This window comes from Passer domesticus, chromosome 5, assembly GCF_036417665.1.
Source record: "Passer domesticus isolate bPasDom1 chromosome 5, bPasDom1.hap1, whole genome shotgun sequence".
NCBI classification, from domain to species: Eukaryota; Metazoa; Chordata; class Aves; order Passeriformes; family Passeridae; genus Passer; species Passer domesticus.
Window position 1 is genome coordinate 72,106,439 of NC_087478.1, and position 19,945 is coordinate 72,126,383.

General features: G+C 44.5%; 2 protein-coding genes across 9 annotated transcripts in view; one reads left to right on the forward strand and one right to left on the reverse strand.

Annotated features, from left to right (window-relative positions):
• The first annotated feature begins 3,802 nt into the window (after positions 1 to 3,802).
• On the forward strand, positions 3,803 to 7,931 carry TMEM213 (transmembrane protein 213). Its single transcript, XM_064421584.1, has 3 exons — positions 3,803 to 4,255; positions 6,461 to 6,514; positions 7,007 to 7,931. Exons 1-3 carry the CDS (start codon positions 4,183 to 4,185, stop codon positions 7,174 to 7,176), a joined length of 297 nt encoding a protein of 98 aa, XP_064277654.1. The 5' UTR covers positions 3,803 to 4,182; the 3' UTR covers positions 7,177 to 7,931.
• A 7,690-nt stretch (positions 7,932 to 15,621) lies between these two features.
• KIAA1549 (KIAA1549 ortholog) overlaps positions 15,622 to 19,945 on the reverse strand; it is a 141,905-nt gene continuing 137,581 nt past the window's right edge. For 5 of the 8 annotated variants that reach the window (XR_010362689.1, XR_010362688.1, XM_064420981.1 and 2 more), the window contains one exon: positions 15,622 to 18,541. Coding sequence is in view for 5 of the 8 variants with exons in the window: in XM_064420981.1 (XP_064277051.1) it covers positions 18,287 to 18,541 (255 nt within the window). In the remaining 3 variants the exon portion in view is untranslated. Of the gene's footprint in view, positions 18,542 to 19,530; positions 19,574 to 19,945 lie in introns of all 8 variants that reach the window. The other 3 variants (XM_064420982.1, XM_064420983.1, XR_010362690.1) reach the window with 3 other exon arrangements.

Here is a 19,945-nt window from a genome sequence, read left to right on the forward strand (position 1 = left end):
GCTCTGTGACTCAAAAAAAAAGGAGATATTAAAAATTACAAGGTATTTTTGACAGGTGGGCATAAAACTTTCATTTTGCTCAGTAAACCCCCCCAGATGAACTGGCTGTGGGGCTCCCTGGGCTCCCACCCCCTTTGGCTGCTCTGTGCTTCTCCTGGACCAGCCACTGCCCACGGTCAGCTCTGCTTTCTCTCAGTGCTACCAAAGCAAGGGATTAAAGGCTGATGAAAGTCAGCAGCTTCTGCTGTGAAATTGGAAATTTCCTTGATAAGGCAGAGGTGAAGTCACTGCCATTGACCATGTGGATGTCACACAGGGCTGTGGAGAAGCTGGTGTGGCAAAGGAAGGATGTTGCCTTCCAGCCCATGCAGAGATATTAAACAACAGGAGTCATCATTCAGTTCCAAACTGGTGCATGTTGACATAACAAAACGAAACAGCTCCTCAGGCTACTCCCTTCACCTCTGAGCCACAGCACGTTCTTCCCCCTGTGTTCATCTGATGACACCAGGCTTTGCTTCCTCTCTTTGCTCCTTTGCTGCTCTTACTCAGCCCCCCAGCTACACACAGCTACTCCCCAAAAAGCTGTTGGGGCTGGGGGAGCAAAAAGGGCCCCCAAAGCACACTTCATCACCAAAGCAAGCTGCACTAAGCTGGCTGCTCCATCCTGCTAGCCAAGGAGTGAGCAGGGATAAAGCCATCCCTGCTGCCCTCCCCCTCCCCTTCCCGGGTGAGAAGCAGAGAGGAGAGAAGAAGAAAGCATATCCTATTTCATGCCTCTGGCATGTGGGAGTAAGAACATTATTTTATAATAATCCTATTAATGCAGATTTGATGATGGCTGGCCATGAGGCACCACTTGGAGATGCCCCATCAGTGGGCTCTTTGTTGGTGCAGGCAGCTCTGCCCGGGCCAGCTGAAGGCAGCCTTTCTCCGAGCCCTTCACTGCCTGGCTGCTCTTGAGCCCTCTCACTGGGGTCCCCAGATGAACAGCATGAGGTCACAGCAGGGCCACAGGCTCAACATTTGTCTAATGCCCACCTCAGCATAGACTGCATAACACAAAGGGCAGGGTTGTGCTGTTTTCCAAAATGCTAGACTTGCTTTCCTCTGTGTGACAGCACATCCCCTCTCCCCTCCTTTCATTTAAAGAGTAAAACCTTTGTGGTTTTGACAGTTTTTGGTGTCAGTTTTAAAAATCAACCCCCCTGTTCACAGGTAGCTTTATCTTAGATGGGCTTTTGTTTCACATCAAGGAAGAGAGCAAACAAATTGGCTCCCTCCCTGATGGACACATTATTGGCAGCATGTTTAAGATTTTGAGCTTTTTTTGCAGCAGCAGCAATCAGATTTCATTTGGAATGAAAAATATAAACCAGTTGCCTATGTAAACAGAATATGTATACACATAAACAGAGTGAGTGTGTACGTGTGTGATAAAGGTAATAACTTTCTGAGAGCCACACCTGGTGATGTGTCAAGGGCAATACTTTGGTCACCAGAGAATCTTAGCCATGAAGCTCTGTGTGGCACAAAATCTACCGAACAGTAGATACTGCCTCCTCCATAACCATCAGGGAAAGCTTCCCAGCAGCCCTACACACTGGAAGAATCTCCAAGAGGAGAGCTGGGGAAGGACCTAATTTTAGAGTAAAGAGTCCTGTCTTGAGAACTGCGTGAAAATGGGAGCCCAAGGAAAGGAAGCACCATCTCTGCAGGGCCTGCAGTTGTGCCTCACATGCCAGGGCACCCTCGTGGAGGGAGACGGGAGTAGAAATCAGGGGAAGGCTCTGGAGTGTCTTATCGCTCTTCGGGCAGTCTCAGCCCTGAAATATAAACGTGTTACAAAGAAGAAATGAAAGAAATCCAAATCTGTGTCAGGAAATGATTTTGCAGGGCTCCCATTGTGTCTGAACTTATCAAGCAAAGCCTTCATTTCCAACCTGATCCAAAAATCACTGAAGCCAAGCGCAGCCTGTTCACTGCTTCAGGAGAATTGGGAGCAGCCCTTTCTGAGCTATGGAGGGAACACATTTTGGAAAATACAAGAAACACATTATGTTAATTGCGCAAAAGCATTTTCAGCATCCCTTGGAAATGGGGACATTTGCCTACAAGCTGACAAAGAGTATTTAGTTAATAGTTAAAATTCAAAAGCTATTTCATTAAAAATGGAATAATTCATGCAATAGCAGAGTAGTTTTGTCTTTTTGTTTCTCCTCAAGCATTTTGTGCTGCAAAGAACACTTTTTAATTCATTTACTTTTGCAAAATTAATTGCCAGGTCAATTTTCAGTGGAAGAGAAGGTGAGAAATTCAAAAGGGAAAGGCAAATCTGGCAGACAGCAGAGGACCTTTCCCACTTAAAGAGTTAAAGTTTAGTTTTGATGCAACAGGTAGCTCAGGAAAATACACAAAATAATGGCAACCTCCACAAAAGGACTGAGACACTGAAACTGAGATGACACTGAGCCAGAGACTAAAATTATCCCAGAGGTGAATTTCAAGCAGCTGTGAGCATTTTACAGCATCTCTCCTGCCATGACTCCTGTCTACCGAGGCCGAGAGCGGTGACTGCTGGGGTCCCAGCCCCAGGACTCACCTCGTGCCACACCTTGGGTGTCAGCTGAAGGACAGGAGGACGGGGCCATGCATCCCAGCAGTAGCAGGAGTGGCTGTCACGGACCAGCCAGCACAGCTCCAACTGTGCCAGCACTGGTGGCGTGTTGACATGAAAACAGGGTGGGTGAACACGCCCGTCTCAGCTGACCTGCCTGCACCTGCAGCTCGGTGTGCCCTCTGCCTGGGGGAGCATCTGGCTGCCTTGTCCTGATGCATCCTGGAAATATTCACAGCTGGGTGGGAGCAGAACATTTTTGGTGGTGAGGACAAGCATGTTCACCCCACAGAAACACTGGGCAGGGCTAAACCTGTGTGGGTTTTGCTGTCAAGGTTTTCCTTAAATGAAGGGAGATCAAATTTGCAGAGCTGTACCCTGGTGTGTGCCATTCATGTGGGAAGCCTGTTATGTCCTTTCATGGGGGTTTCAGCCACATGGCAGGGAAAAGAGAGAAAATTGTTAAATGCTCTCCATCCTATAAGGACTGCTGCCCCACATGCCTTGCCCCGTGCCTCCCCTAAGATGTCTGCAAATCCACAGCCGGCCCCAGACAGGTCCCTTCCAACATGAGCACCCAAAGCCATGAGGGACCACTGCAGCAGAGCACCAGCAACCTGCTCCCTGCAGAGCTCACCTCTCCCAGTGCCTTCCTGCCTGATTTCATGCCTGATGCTTTCACTAACAAGGATATCACCACGTCAAAGACAGGAGCAAGCACAGCCAACAGCCTGGGGAAGAACAGCAAAGCGTGCTGCTCATCAGACCAGGACAACACCACATGCACTTTACAGTACGGCTTTTCCAGCCAGGATTGCAGAAAAATTCCTGCTCTCCAGCGAGCATCATTTTCTGTCAACCCTCCTGGTCTGCAGACAGAGCAATGCTTTGCAGGAAGGCTCAGCTTCTGCTTTGCATGTCTCAAGGAGGAGGCGCAATAGCCACGAGAGAAGAAAGAACAGCTTTTCCAGAATCACTTTGCAGAGGGTGATGGAGGCAGGGAGAGAGCTGTGCTCACAGGGAAAGAACAAAAGCAGACCTAATGCTGCTGTTTTTTGGGATTCCACACAGCTATTAAAAAAAAAAAAAAACAAACAAAAAAAAGGCATCACTGTGGAAGTCAAGCCAGTGGACATGCAAAAAAAATAATTAAAAAAAAAATATAGCCAAACTGGGAGACAAAGCCTCTGCTCCAGTCCACTGCTCCTTTCTGGCTCTGTTAAACCATCTTCACAGGACCAAAAAGAGACTCAGAAGCTGCCTGGGACCCTCTTGGGAAGGGCTGGCTCTGGAGACCTTTCCTCCTTCCAGCTGCAGCATATCCTGGGGACAAACCTTCAGGGGCCACCTCCCACTGAAGCTGTTTGGGTCATAGCCCTTCTCTTTCCCCAGCTGGCTGTGGCAGGAAAGCTCAAGGTGTCCTGGCAGCAGGAAGCTCCCTTGCTCCACCCTCTGCCCGGCTCAGCGGCTCCCTGAGCTCCCGAGGCTTTGCTGCTCCAGATCCGCAGCGACAGCGACAGCCACCTGCTCCGCGGGGACACTCGAGTGGCAGCGGGACCCTCGGCATGGAGCACTTCTCCCGGGCAGCCCTGGCTGTGCTCTTCCTCACCGCTGCCCTACGGGATTCCCGCTCTGCAGGTATTGCTCTTCTCTTCTCTCCAGTTTTGATAGCCTGCCCTTTCCCCCCGCTCCTCTCAGTGCCTTCGTGTGTTGCCCACCGACGGTAATTTGGTCTTTAAAGGTAAGGGGGCACTCCCTCGCTTCACCTGGAAAGTGTAAGGAGCTGGAATTAATTAATGCTGATGAGAATTAGTAGACATGACTGATGACAGCACACTGTAAAGGGATGTTCTTTTGCCAGTTATTTACAGAGTCGCTGTAAATGTGACTGTGGCAGGTTGCTCCATTGAATGGCAAGGAGACAGGAGCCATGGTTACTTGGCCTTCTCCTGCTTGCTGAGGCACAGGATCACCTGCCATACCACCCATTAGGATCACTGTAGTCTGATTTAACTTCCATTACAAGATTTTTGCAGAAAATGTAGCTTTGGTGCTACCTTAGTTGTACCTGAAACCAAAATGTAAATGAGACCTGTGAGCTGCTCCTTTCTCACCAGGCTACTTGCCTGCATTTGTGTATCAGCAGCAGCAGAGACCTGCCAGCTGTTTAAAGATGGGCTGGCTTTGACAGCCTGTTCTTTGGGCTGCAAGATCTAAAAACACAAACCAGCACTCGGCATTCTGCCGTACTTCCTTCCATGGTCATACACAGGTTTTAATGGTTCTTCCCAGTGCTTCTGTGAGGTACTTATTAACAGAGAAAACAAACCATGGGCTTGGCCAAGGTCATTCTGCAAATCCTGCGAGAGTCAGACAGAAGAATGGGGAATACTCAGACCCTTCCCTGAAGCAGGCTGCCCAGGGGCCCTCTCAGCATGGCAGAGGCCATAGGGAAAGCTCCGGTACTGCTGATGATGGGTCAGCTCAAAACACAGAGCTAGGCAACAGCAGGTGACCCCAAGGGGAACACTTCCTACAGGACAACCTCAATTTACTTGCTGTTACTTGGAAAACACAAACTTAAAGCAAATCTTTGGTCAAATGTGTCTCATTCTGTTTTATTTTCTTCAGCTCAAACTAAAGCTGAGCTATTATTTTGCAGTCTTTGGTGAAATCAAGATGGTGCTGATTTTCTTTATTACATTCCAAATTACCAGCTCAGAGTGATGCCTTGACTGGAAATAGTTCTCTCATAGCTTCTGCCTGATCTGTGGACCAGCAGCACATTAGGGCTTCTCCATGCAGCAGGAGTCCTCATTACTGGAGCCTCCCGAGGCCACTTTTCATCTGTCTGTGCAGGAGACACTCTACCTGGCTGAACTTGAGCTGTGCTGCTCCTGGCAGCACAGAAAAGGTGTTTCTCTGATCCCTTCTGTAGCAGGAGACAGAGAGGTGCTGATGCACAGGGACCAGTGCAGCGTGTGTTTTACCCCTGCAGGCATCCTGCAGCTGTCCTGGTTTGATCCTGCAGGGAGCACACTGAGGCTGAGGGGCAAGGCAGTGTTAGGAGGGCTAAGGAGGGTTTGGCCTGTGACACCATGAGCAGATTTGGAGAGCTGGACACCAGCTTCAGAGTTGTGTCAGTGTATGTGTGTGCATGCTGACTCTGGGTGGGAAGCAGGATAAAGAGGCAGAACCCTCCTCAAAGCTCCAGGCATCTCCCTCATCACTTATTTCTGGATGTTTTCCAACCCAAGCTGGTTACCATGCTGGTAGGAACCAGAGTCCAGCCAGAGCAGTTTCAGATGCTCTGATCTGCAGCAAAGCCCAGGCTCCCCACTGGGGCCTTGGTGGACCTGCTGAGGGTCCCCAAAGGTGGGCTCAGCCCTCGGCTCTGCCAGACTCCTGTGCACCCTGGGCTTTTTCTAAGGACAAAAGGAGGCAGAGGCACAGCCTGCTGGCCATGGATCTCTCCATGCCACTGAATGGTGTCTCCCCTTTCTGTGCTCACTCATTCTGCCCCTGCAGCCTGGGCAAGGACAGTGGTTAATCTGAGCTCCCAGAGAATGGCTCGTCCAGGGTTGCACCAAGGCAGTGGTGCAGTGATTCACCTGCTCCTGAGGGATGCTGCTAGAGCAAGTCTCTGGAACTGGTGTTAAAAGTGGTGGGATAAAGAAGTATATCCTAATGCAGCAATGTTTAGGGTCAGGAATTTACTTTCTTCAAGTTGTTTCCATCCTACAGACCTCCACAAGGCCAATGGCTTTCACATTTTCCTGCTCGATGCCAAACATGGCTTTTCTAATCCAACTTACCTTTTGTTCTGTGCTTTCCTTCTGGCAGCAGCTGAAGACATCTCCAACATTTCAACAACTGAGTACGAACCATCATGTCTTAGTAAGTCTTCATAAATAATTACTACCTGTTAAAGTTAGGTGATGAGTCTACACAGTGACTGAGAGGCTGTCCTGGAAAGGGATTTATCTCTTCTCAAGTCTTCCATTGTGGGCCAACCTCTAGGATGCATTTCTAAGACTCCTCCACTGTCACGGCGTGATATCTTAGGTACATTGAGACACTCATAGCTTTGAACAGACTAATTGATAGCTAATTTGTGTCCAAAAGCTCCCTGCCAAACTGCATGTAGGCATTATATGGGTTCCCAAGAATGCCCCTTTCCCCTGCCCTACCAGGTCCTTCTCAAACAGCCAGCCCCAAACAACCTGAGATCCCAGCACTACCCCAAAGTCATCCACCAGGTTAAGAGCCAGGGTTAGAGGAAAGATGCCAAGGCAGAGTGATAGGGTAGAAGTCATCTGCCTTCTCCAGTGAAGGAAACCTGTCAGGTACTTGGCCTGCCATGAGCTCACTTCATTTCTCCTCCACCAGACGTGAGTTTCTGCAGGCAGGCAGCCACGTGCTGCCCCTCGGGCATGGATGACTACGGGTGGATCGCAGCGGCCGTGGGCTGGAGCCTCTGGTTTCTGACCCTCATCCTGCTCTGCATGGACAAGATCATGAAACTCCGGCCTGATGAACCCAAGTACCTGGTGGCCTGAAGCAGAGCAAGCGGCAGTACTGGGGAGCAGCGAGGCGCAGACAGACTGACAAAGCATTTCAAACACTTGCCAAGAAACAAAAGAGAAAGGGAAAACACCTTCAGCAAAAAAAAGCCAGATCTAAGCAGGGCAGCTGCTGAGGCTTCACCCTCTCTGGCAGGCTGGAGCAGGCAAGGCCCTGTAAGCCACCCCATACGTGCCACAGTACAAAATCCCCCCTTGTCCCTGAGCCCTCTCGTGCTTGCTGTGAGCACAGCAGCAACAGGAGAGGCTGAGGGACCAGCTACCAGCCTATAGCACATGGCCTCGAGACAGCCTGCTGCATGACCTTTGGGTTGGACACAGAAAGTGGGCAAATAAAGCTATTTTCTGGAGCATCAATGTTACCAGAGCCATTACTAAGCTATAGGCCAGGCCACATTAAGTGGAAGTAATTAATTGACTTTACCAAGTCCTTTTCACTCACTAACCTGCAATATTTAAAAGTTTACTAACTGATGCATGGGAAGACTTTCTTATGGAAACTTAGGGATTGTTTGGGCTGGTTTGAAAGTAAAACTAATTTTTCCAGAGCCATTTAGATGTGAACTGTGTTGCAGGAATGGAATATTGGTTGTATTCATTCAACTTTCACCTTCCTGAGAAACCAAGCCAAGCTGAACTGTGGCAAGCAGGTTTAAACCAGCATATCCAATTCATGCACAAAACTGTTCCTATTTATCTGAGATGATAATAAACACTTTTATTGATTGAAAGACTCTTGCTGAATGGTTTATATGGATAAAGCTTGGAAATTGTTAGAAACAGGATTCTCAGAAGATGTATTCATGCAGGAGGGTTTGCCTCACTGCAGTCAAACTGATTTGGTACAGCTGCACCAGTTTTATTTCTATCTGTTATTAAAACAATAAATCAGCATTAAATCTACCTATACCTACACAAGGTTAGCAAACCTGCTAGAAATCAACTGAAACATAAAAAAAATAGTTTTAAATCTAAAAAACACCACTGGAGATCTTTGTCTGCTAGAAATAATTATAGTCTCCCATCAGCTCATCAGTATATAACTTCATGAGTGAGAAATGACAGAAATCAGTTTAAGACTCTTCCTACTGATTCTGATCAGGACAATTTGGTCACTTCAAAGTGATGGGCAGTTGTCCCTTATGAACCAGCTCCCATCAAGAGGAACAAATAAGACACTGAGGAAAAGAAAATACATCCTTCCCTATCACTATTATCACTTAAGACAAAAATTCTTTCAGGGTGAAATGCTGAACAGAGATGCTCATATCAGGAAAGTAAGTTTTGAAAGGGAAGGGCTTAATTCTCGACATTTCCATATACAGCAATTAAAACAAAAGTAATTTCACAGAACAAATCTCAGTGTTGGAGACACACAACTTCTTCCCACAAAACCCCAACCAACCAAGCAAAACAACAAAACCCTCTCATTTATGTACAAACGTACAGAAACAAAGGGCTCTCAGTCATCACCAAAATGTAAAGAGAGTTGACAGTCAAACCATTGCAATCACCCATGTACTACAAATTTGCTACCTACATACATAATTTTTCCTGTTATATTAGTTTTAATAACAGAAAATATTCATTGGTCTGAAAGCAATGTGAAAAATACTGTGAAAAAAATCTCCACTTACTGCCTTCGTGTCTACCTTCTGCAGATCTCCTATGGGCATTTTTCCCTGGGTTGGGAACACAGAAGTGCCTGCTGGATATGGCACTGCCCTTCATCTTTGAGGGGATATGTTTCACAGCTTTTGCATGTCTTTGAGTTTTCAGCACGTGATGCAAGCTCTAGACGTCCTACAAGAGCAACAGCCACAAAGAGCTGCACAACTGGGCAACCATGGGGCTTCCTAAAGTCTGCATTTAGAAGCACAGCTTGTACATGCTTCACAATCCCCAAAATAGTGCAGATACCTTCAAGTAGTAGACTTAAACCTCAGGTTTTGCTTTTTGCAATTTCCTTTGAGGACTCCCAACTCAATGAAATGGGGGAGAAAAGGAAAAAAATCCCATTTTTTTTCACAATGTAGCTCCCTCAAGGATTTTGTGTGCCTGTGTTCAGGGGTGATACCAAAGTCTCTACAAAATCAGGTACAAAAATGGAGCACACCTCACAGATAATTTCTGCTGTGAAAGGTATACTTTTTCTAGATCAGTGGCCTGTAAAACTCTGATGTGATATGACAGGGTTGTTTCTTCCTGCATCACCTACTCTGACATCTGACATTGTCAGGTTTGATCTACAGCTCCTTCTCTTCAAGTTATTTGATGGAGCCACTTAGAAAAACTCAGTCCTGTAATGAATCTCATGAAGGCACTGCTGTTCCCAGTTGTGTCTGGGATCCCTAAACAAGGTGGCAGTGTTCCACAGGCTCCAAGGCTATCAATGTAAGCATCTTATCTGTTTCTACACAATACAGGGCAAACCCCCAAAGTATTATTTTAAAGGGACTCTCTGAAGTACCCACTCTGTGCTGTACTGATCCTAAAGGCAATCACAAGTACAATGCAGAACAACCCACTTTGCTAAAGGAGGAGAAAAGCCCTAATGGTGTTATCAGTGCTCCAGGGGCTTTTCCAGTTACAGAAAGCACTGAATTAAAAATTTGCATCTGAAAGACTTGAGAAATTGATATAAAGAAATTAGTAGGCAGAAATGGATTATACATACCTGATTTCTAAAATGTAAAGATGATCTGTAGTCTGCTGTTACAGTTCCTGGAATAATTTTATCCAGAGAACAGACAGGAGCACTGGTTGTGGGTTATAACCCTCATTTAAGAGCAATTGAGTCACAGTTGAAGGCTGTGGTCTGGTTTTGATGCACAAATTAAACATACAAAAGCACAAATTAAATATACATGACTGTATAGTACAATGCCTTTTAAAAGTGGGCTGTGAGCAGAGCTGCAGACTGATGTTCACATTTATTGTGTATTATTTCATGCTCTTAATATCACTCACAATTTAATAACTCTAATTGTAGATCCCAACTAGTGCAATGCTGTCCAAACCCCTGCTGACTTCAAGGGAGCTACACAAACACCCAGCACATGCCTTGGTTTGTTCTTTGGGGTTTTTTCACTGTAATTCAGGAAGCCTGTCACTTTTATTCCCACAGGAAACCTTGGAGGCAAAGCATAACCACTGATTTATCAGGATGCATAAATCCTTTTTGTGTTAAACCCAGGTGCCCCATCAGACTGCTACATACAACCTCATGGCACTAAGCTGGTGTAGGCACTTGCACATCTCCAAACATGTAAAAAGTAAGGTGATAGTTCCAGATGATGATGGAAATGTTAATGCTCCAGTCATTCATAGTTACTGTCTGTCCAGGATCAAAAAGTTCCTCACTGAATGAGATGGAGAAAAAAAATCCATTCCAGCTTTTATGGCTTAGTACAAAGAAAACCAAGAAAATTGTTGAAACCTGGAGGTCTGGAAAAAAAAAAAGTGTGAATAAAATTCATGAATTTGAACCACAGCACTGCTGACCACATTAGCAGAGTTCTTCCTATTTTCTGCACCAAGTTTCTGAATCTCAGGCATGAAGATAAGTAGGGCCTGGAAAGGGAAGGGACATGCAGATGGCACCTGGGAAAGCTGCTGGTCTGCAAGTGTTTCAGACAGACAAACAGACCACTGGGGACATGCAACTGAACAGCACTTTTAATAACAATGGAGAAAAGCAGCAGCACAGCATTGCAGGTAACTGCTTCAATTTGCCTGGAGATAATATCAATCACATCCAACTAGTGATTTTTAAACAATTCTGAATTCAAGACTAAATGGATTGGTACTTGATGCATGACTCTTCATCTTTTCAGATACCACTGCTTTGGTAATGACTCACATTACTCACTGCCTTGATCCTTGGGGTTTTAGTGAATGAGCTACATATTAAGCAATTGCACTTTACAATGATTACACTTTGCCAAATCACTAGAGGAATGAAAACTGGCAAGCATCCGGGCTCCCAACTCACATGAAATACACAGACAAGAGAGAGGTTAAATTCAGAAGAAAAGGTGCTTTGTGCTAGGACTCTGCAGGAATTTTGATAAAGTCATTACAAAATCTAGGATTTCAAGAACTTATTGTCATTAGTTACTGCCAAGGAATGGCATATAGGCATTCTTGAGAAGCAACCAACCTCTCTTATCCTTACACTCCACATTTTGCTTATTTTGTAGCATCTGTGGTAGCAGTATCTGCTGTGGAATTCAAAGCTCACTGCAGGTTTCTGTCCTGGAATCAAACACATTCAATGAGCTTATTTCCAACTCCTAGTTTGCAATAACCATCCAGAAATAAACCACAACACAAACAATGCAGTATTGTCTCTCAAGTCTGCAAACTGCTTGGAAAAAACCAGCTGACTGTTTTTTAAGAGACTTGTGACTTTTCCTGCCCAATTTAACAATATGACCTTGACAGCATGACTTCTGGAGCAAAAATTAAAGTACTTCAGGTTTTCCACAGCTTTGCCTAAATGGGAGAAGGGAGACACCTGCAAAGCTCCACCTCTACTAGACTGTCCCCCCTTCATGGCATTTCAACACATTGTGTATGTAAATCAGATCAGTTCAAAAATATGCAAGTTCTAATGCAGCAACCCTCTGGGCTCAAATACATGAAGAAAGCCTCATGCTTCAGCTAAGCAATACTAACATCCTATACAGATGTGACAACACTAGCTCGGAGAGGTCAGCTCCTCCTTGAGAAGCCTAAATAATGCCCACTGGCACTAGGGTTGAGTGCTCTTTCAGCTGCAGGAAAGGGCACTCTCTGCTCCCTGGCAGAGCTAGATTATTGTAAGCAATGTTGTGTCAGTGGTGCTGTCTGCTGGAAGTGACAAAAAACTTCTTGTAACTTCACTGCAGTTCTACTCTGCAAAAACAAGAGCATTGTTTCCAGCACCCCAGCAGATTTTCTTCCACACAGCAGTGAAGTGCAGGAGGATGTAGCAGTAAAGTCAATACATGGCTGCACATCACAGATCTTCTGAACAGGAGATTCCTGTGCCACCATCAAGCCCGAAGACAGAAATAATTGTCAGGATCAGAATCATCCATGGAAATGCTTGCCTGCGAGCGCTCCATGCAAAACACAAAGCAACTTTCCTGAAACCCTTTTATCCAGGACTGCATGGACACAAATCCAGCAATCAGTTCAGAAGTTTGTGGACGTTCAGATCACCTGAATTGGAACTATTTCATGTTTGGTGACTATGCTGAATTACTACTGAGTGGCAAATCCACAACCCTTTCTCCTATTTCTTTAAGTCCAAAGATAAAAGATTTCTGCTTTTTCATCATCACGTTATTTTAAATTTTTTTCTTTAGTTAAGTTTCTTTCAGGTCTGTGTTTTAGGACCAAAAGAGCACTGTGCATTGCCAAATATAACACAGCATTAATTCTCCTTCAATACCAAAAAAATGCTCCTGAAACACAGACAACATGCAGCTACTGCTTTTAAATCATGCACAGCAATAAATCCTTCCAACAGCCTGGATGAGGAAACCAACTTCCAAGAAGCCTTGGGATGGAAATATTTGAGAAATCTTCCAGGGAACACTACAGAGCTCTTAAGAAGTATGTACATTTGAATATATCCGGAAACACAAACCAATAATTTTCATCTTTCAACTCTTTAGTTCTTATTTCATTTCACCTGCTCTACATGTGGCAGTAAGAGGATTTCTGCAAGTGAACCTGAAAACCACCATGTCAGGGATCCAAGGAGGTTTCACATGCGTTTCAAAAGATTCTTCAGAGCATTTGTTCAAACGTGCCAATACTTTATTCCAGTTTGGATGTAACAGCTTAAACACAGACTTCCAGTTATGGAGAACTACTCAAAACTAAATATGAGTGGCCATTACAAAGGAAAAAAATTATTTGATGTATAAAAGGTATGAAGAAAAAGTAACACAAAATGAAGGCAAAACATTCCATCTCTACAAACTACGAAGTGCAAAGAAATGTGTATTTTCCTAATATTAATATAACTTCTTTTTCAATCTATCAGTCTTCAGTGGGATTCATGGGTCTGCAGCTCCACTCCAGAAAAGTCTCTTTAAAAAGGCAGTGCAGCTCCATGGGACTGTTGCTTCTCAAGTTTCTTACACTGAGTAAACTCAGCCTGGGACTTGTACAGCAAAGCAAAAACATCTTGCCAAGTGCATCCCAAACTGCGCTACAGAAACTGTAGGATGAATTCTTCCAAAGTATACATGTTTTTCATGGTTTTCAGTGGAAGTCATGCAGCTGCAGCCAGGGGCAAGATGCAGAGCAATGTTTGGATCTGACCTGCCAATCCTATGCCACAGGCTGAGCCATGAAACATGTCTACTGGTGACAGCAGAATGCATCCCCATCCTGTCTCCTCCATTTCTAAATAAAATCCAAGAGGAAGACAAAAACATACCTTCCACAAAAGGGAAACTGGATTTTGATTTCCACATTTAAGCAATTCAAAGCTGCTGCTTGTCTCTAGGCACATCTAAACAGTCCTGGAGAAACTCCACAGCCGTGGTGAACTGCTTTTGGGAGTCTCACTGATTAAAGATGTTCCTCACCCATACAAACCAGCACTGCAAGTGCTGAAGAACTGCAGAGGGCATGCCATGGACTGCTTGAGTGGGACAAGGGAGAATCCCTAAGATTTAATCTCTCTTTACAAAGCACTGTCACAGGTGGTGGAGACCTGAGTGGTGCCCTCTGCTTTCTGACAATCAGCTGTCATCCTTTTAAAGAAATTTCCAGCTTTCTGTCCATATTCAGAACACACCAAACTGGTGCTATTTAAAAATCCATTTATTTCTTTGCATCTGCAAAAATATGGCCCACAACATGTCCCCACCTCAAAGGCACAGATGTTCTTCATCCTGCCACTTCAAAGCTCTAGGCCAAAACAGGGAATTTTCAAGGACTGGCACCTGTTTGCAAGGAACTGCTAGTTAAGGCACACAACAGAAAATGCACATTTCTTCCTTGAGCTAAAAACTATGATAGCTGGAGAAGTGAGGAACATAGTGAGGGCAAAAGTTAGTGAGTTCAGCTGCCTACTGTCACCCACATCACACAACTGGTGACTCCCCTTGGGCTTGAATATACACCCAGCTTCCTTAGTAATCCACCAAATGTGTTTTCAAGCCATGAGTTAACAACAACAGCATGAGCTGTTGTGCTTCTTGGGAAGTTGATTGCTGTACACAGCCTCTTTCTAAGGTAATGCCATAGCCCTGCTGTTCATGGTCCAGGTTTAGAGGCACTGGGTGGGTAGGAACATGCAATTTTGGGTGATCACTCTGTTACTTACCTGTGTCCATAAATGTGCACCATACTGGGGTGGCCAGCACCACACCAGCCTTCTGGTGCAGGTTGATACACACAGACCTTGGCTGGCACTGACTGCTGCTCCCCAACCACTGAGAGAAGCCTCATCCAAACCACTCTACAGTACATTGCAAAGGGTCACCAAGATTCCACTTACTGCTCCAAAGTGGCCACTTTTAACATTTCCAGCCCAGTACAATGCAATTCGTTCCTCCTCAAAGCAAGGTTTTCTCCCCTGAGTCAAAAGCCCACAGCCACTGGCAGGACCACGTGTCACATCCTGGTGGAGAATATTTTATAGTACTGAAGCACGCCCCACCTTCCACACCGTGTGTATGAAAAATAACTGTAACATTTCACTTAGCTCCAAAAAATGTTGGAGCTAAGAAGCAGGCTGGAGGTCAACATTCTGGCCACAAAAAGGAAACCAAGCATGCTAAATTATGTAGCTCTCATCTCGCCAAGTTCTTTTATGTGCCAAACTAAACACAACAGACTAAACACAAACGTCAAGGAAAATCGTGAAGAGAGGGAAGAGCCTGAGGATTCCATGAACCAGATGGTTTAGTCATGGAAATGGATGCAACAGTTGGTAACAGCTTTCTGTGCCTGTACCAACTTTTCATCTGATCAGTGTTTTCAGAAACCAGGGGATTCATTAACAGATACTTAAATATAGGATACTTTAAGTTTCAGGGGAAAAAATGTTTGTTTGGTTTTCCCCCTCCCGCCTTTTAATAGGGCAATAAAAAAACCCCAAACCTGGCAAAAGAACTCAAGCACACAGGGATGCAGAAACTTGCAGATTTTCTCCCCCCAGAATTTCCAAGTGGAAACACACATTCTGGCACATGCATTCCACAGAATCCTTTTGTAGCACATTAAAAAACCAGCTTTTCCTCTAGCTGCAAAAAAGAGTGGGTCTCCCTTGTTAAGGCTGTTCTTGGAACTGGTGGCTGGTAACTGATGTTACTTTTCTTCGCATGTGAAGATACAGACTAGGCGATACCAATTTATTGGACACTGGATCAGGTCTCCAGCCAATCTGAGAACATAACTTCCAAACACATCTTTCTGACTTCTTATATTTTACTGTTGAAAGTTTTAAAGAGAGTTTTCTTCATCAGAAAGCCTCTTATTTACAAATACATATTTGTCCTGTGTTCATCATAAGATTATGGACTGAAAAGAGAAATGACACACATCCAAATATAAAAAGATGGAATTTCACAATAGCATCATCACCATCTAGCAAAACTAGCAAAAAAATGAGTGAGAAGTGGCTTAAGTACCTCTAAATTTCAAAGCTCTCATTTCACAGAGAACATATTGTTCTTAAATAGCTGGAACCAGACAAAATTAATTTACCTCCTAGAAGACCACATTTTCTTGAAATGAAGTCACAGTAATGTGGTAATGATATAAGCATTGGTCTCTGAGTTCACTACAGAATTAAACTGGAGAAGGACGTGGGGTCTGACAGAGATGGTTTTAATGGGAACACTTAGCAACAGTCAGTCTTCAGTGCTGTCAAAACGACCAAATGAACACTGCCTGATACACTCTTCATTCTTCAAAACCTGGCATTTTGCAGAAGTATTGGCAACATTCATGTTTACAAAGTTGGCAGAAAACAAATGTTTATTTTTATCCTAGAATTATCACACAAAAAACTTAAAAAATTCACATCATAGTGACCTGTTGGTACTGCTGTTACAACCGTGCTGGTGTTCTGATTCCTTTCAAACCTCAACTGGTGCCCATGAGGGCTTTACACATAGGCCAGGGAACTGGAAATTAATTTACACTGCTTCATTACTCTAAGTCCCTCAAAACAGTTTCATACAGCATTTTGATGATCATAGGTAAACAGCAAAATAAATGTCCTTTCTGGTAAAGAGGGACACATACCACCTTTTTTTCCACATCAGTGAGCAACAGAGGTTGTGGTTTCAGCCGCGAGTATGATGGACACACTTCATGAATAAGGTACAGAGGGGACTTCTTCCACCATGTCCTCCCAGCTATTTTCATTTCAGTCTGACTCAGTCCTGTTGCCCTTACTGAACCGTGCACTGGAGCCAGGAGCAGATGTGGCAGCCAAGGACCACCACACCACACCGGTGTTATGGTACCTGTACTTCACCACTGCCATTTCCACCCCAGCAAATGAGGCAAATGCAGCCCCTGCCTGGCTGCCCAGTGCTCTCTGCTCCTCAGACCCCTGACCACTGCCACCTGCTCCTGTTTGAAACACCTACACTGCAGCACCTAATTCTCCTGCTGTCCCTTGCCCTAAGGTTGGGCTCCCAAGCCTCCTCACCAACACTGAGCCTGCCCTCCATCTCCATGCCAGTTTAGTAGCTTTAGTTCACTCTGACCTGAAAATGAAAACACTTCAACCAGGCGTGACTTAAGCAAAATGTCCGTGTGTATTATGTCAGTTACAGTTATGCAATGGCCAATATTAGTAAATTCGTAGCTAATTTTAAATAAAAACTCTGAAAAAAACAGTGACAAACAGTTCCATGGCACGTACCATTCTTACCATGGGGATAATGCTTACCCTTTGTCCAAAGGGACAGTGGAAACAAGTATAAATATAGAAATTGTCTCAAAACTGCAAATCTAAGCCTATGTTAATGCTCTAAACTGTCACTGACTTCCACTAAAATTATTCAGATTCAAACATAAGCAATGATTTAGGACATCAATTTATAACATAATGCTGGTGACCCTGTACCAGTCAGGCTGGATTGGTTTCTGTCCACAAAGCAAACTACAGATTGGCAATAGTTTATCGCTGGTCTTGCAAGAGCATTTAGTATGTAAATATAGTTTTTTAAAGATATACACACACATTTCCCCAATTCAACTGTAGCTGAGTATTCCCCTTCCAGTTTTCAGTAATTTTTAAACAAATTAGATACCAAGCCCTTTCTGTCTGGATGCTTTGCTTTCTTTTTCCAGCCTGAATGAGTCTACAAATATTTTCTTAATTATACAAGGCCAATGTTTCACTTTGCAAACATTGAAGATGAAGGAACACTTGAAGCTTCAGCACCAGAAGGAAAACAAGGAAGAGTGCAGAGGGTAGCTCCATTCGGAACCACAGAGCTGTAACAATTATTGTTCCAGTTTAATACAAGTAACTCATAAAGATTTTTTTTCTAAGTAGTCCCATTGTTCCTGACAACCTAAGTGATTCCTATGTGAGATCGGACCTTCAAGACCCTTAAGTTGATAGATACAGTTTGCAATCCTGCAGAACAGCAACACAAACCAGTTCCCCATAAGCACTGGAGAGATAAGAATACTTGTAATCTCTTGCAAAATGTCATCTCAGTTCATTAAAAACTTCACCTACTTCCTTATAAAAAGGAGTCTATCATTCTTGGACATAGTTACTGTCATTTTGTTGTTGTTGTTGCTGGAGTACTGAGTTCTTGACCTACAGTTTTATTTATGTGTTAGCCTGAATGAGGGTAAGGAGAGAAGAGGAGCACCATAATTAGCAGATTAATTAATATTACTTGTGATGACACCGATGATTTTCCCTGTTTGTCCCCCATCTCTCCTTACTCTTCTCATTTTGTTGCCTTTTTTGATTATTCCAGAGTGCTGTCAACAGAGCTGTGGAAGTTCCTTCCTTTGTGAGAACAACATCGCTGATTTCCTCTAAGTCTTTGCTTCCATAGGAAGCAGATACCTGGCAGATTTGCAATGGAATGCTAAATCAACTATGGAAGTTCTGCACTGTTGTCTGTTTCTGAGAAAGTCGCAGAAGTTCTTCTCTGATTGCTTTGATAAGGGAGGCTGACGAGTGACCTGGCTGGAGGTCCTCAGTGGAACTGGTGGTGTAGCAAAGGCCCTGGCCCTGAAGGCTGTTGTGTGGAAGCTGAGCAGGAGGTGCTGAGGGCTGCCTGGCTGAAGTCCTCGGCATCTGGAATACTGGTGAGGAGGAATATTCTTGGTGTCCATGCATATGCGTCTGGAAAAAGGGAGAAACCATTATTGTATTTTCTGAATAAATGTGATTAGCCCAGAAAAGACAAGAAAGCAAAAAGGCAAAGAACAGGGGGGAAACAACATGGAGATGCTTATATCTGCTGCAGCAGCTCTTCTGTTACATGAATGAATGATGTCTCTTATGGAGCACAAAACAACAAGTTTACACAAAATTGTTGGACTGCCTCAAGTTCAGAGACCCCCCCTTTCCAATCTACAGTATATTTAGGAACTGAAATGGAAGGAGGTGGGGAGAAACCCCATAGGACTGGAAATCAGCTTCTCTTCCATCCACTTCCATCAACTTCCTAAAAGACAGCAGGCAAATCACTTTTTTTCCCTGGCTGTCATTTCTTCACACTATTTATAAGCAGAGATACTACTATTTACACCTTCCCTTTTCCTGCCTGCTTTGCCTGTTCAGACTGTACACTTTTGAGGACCCTGTGACTGACCAGTGCCCAGGAAAACACTGTCAACAGAAGAAGCAGCAGAAGAAAACGACTAGGATTTGAAAGATTAGATTTTTCCATACTCAATATCTGAGAAACGCTATCCCAGCTTAGGGACAATCATTGTTTCAGGGCAGGAAGGGGTTAATTCTGCCTTTGTTCAGTAACGTACATTTTCTAACAATACAAAAGAGACAGAACAGAAGCCTGAGTTTATGGCTTGTCCTTCTGCAAGACAATCTGCTTACACTAAAACAAAGCATGGATTTACAGTACACTGGGTGACTGCAGCAACTCCCAGCATGGACACAAACAAGGCACATTTGAAAATCCAGATTCCAGCTGACAACCCTGAAGCAAGTGCTTCCTCCTGCCTTGAACTGCTGAAGGCAGGGAGGCAGCCTGAAGGAAACACGGGACACAGAGGACTGAAGGCACAGGTGGGAGCAAAGCAAGGTGATCCCCTTGCAGGGGGAGCAGCAGGCTCAGAGCACAGCCACCACAAGCCCGTGAGCACTACCTTGGTCTGGGAACAAGCCTTAAGGAGTAGCAGAGAGAGCAGCCTGATAGGGAAAGAAAGGACAGCAAGGTCAGCTAGAAGAGGATTTGGGAGCGAGGGGGAGGGGAAGGAAGACATTACAAAGCAGAGCCTGGGAAGGATAAGGGGGACCTGCAGCAACAGTGGCAGCAGTGTGCAGGGAACACAAAAATGCATGGCAGCAAGTTCCTTAACATCTCTCATAATACAAATGAATAAAATTTAAGCCATTTAGAAAGTAGAATTAATAATAGATTCTGAGTCTCTTGTACAGCTCAGGTACAGCACTCCTCCTTTATACAGTTAATTCTGGGAGACAGATTAAGGGGAAAAGAGGCTTTAATAGAAGAATGATAGGTAAAGGTTTTCCAAGTAACATCCTGTCTTATTTCTTATA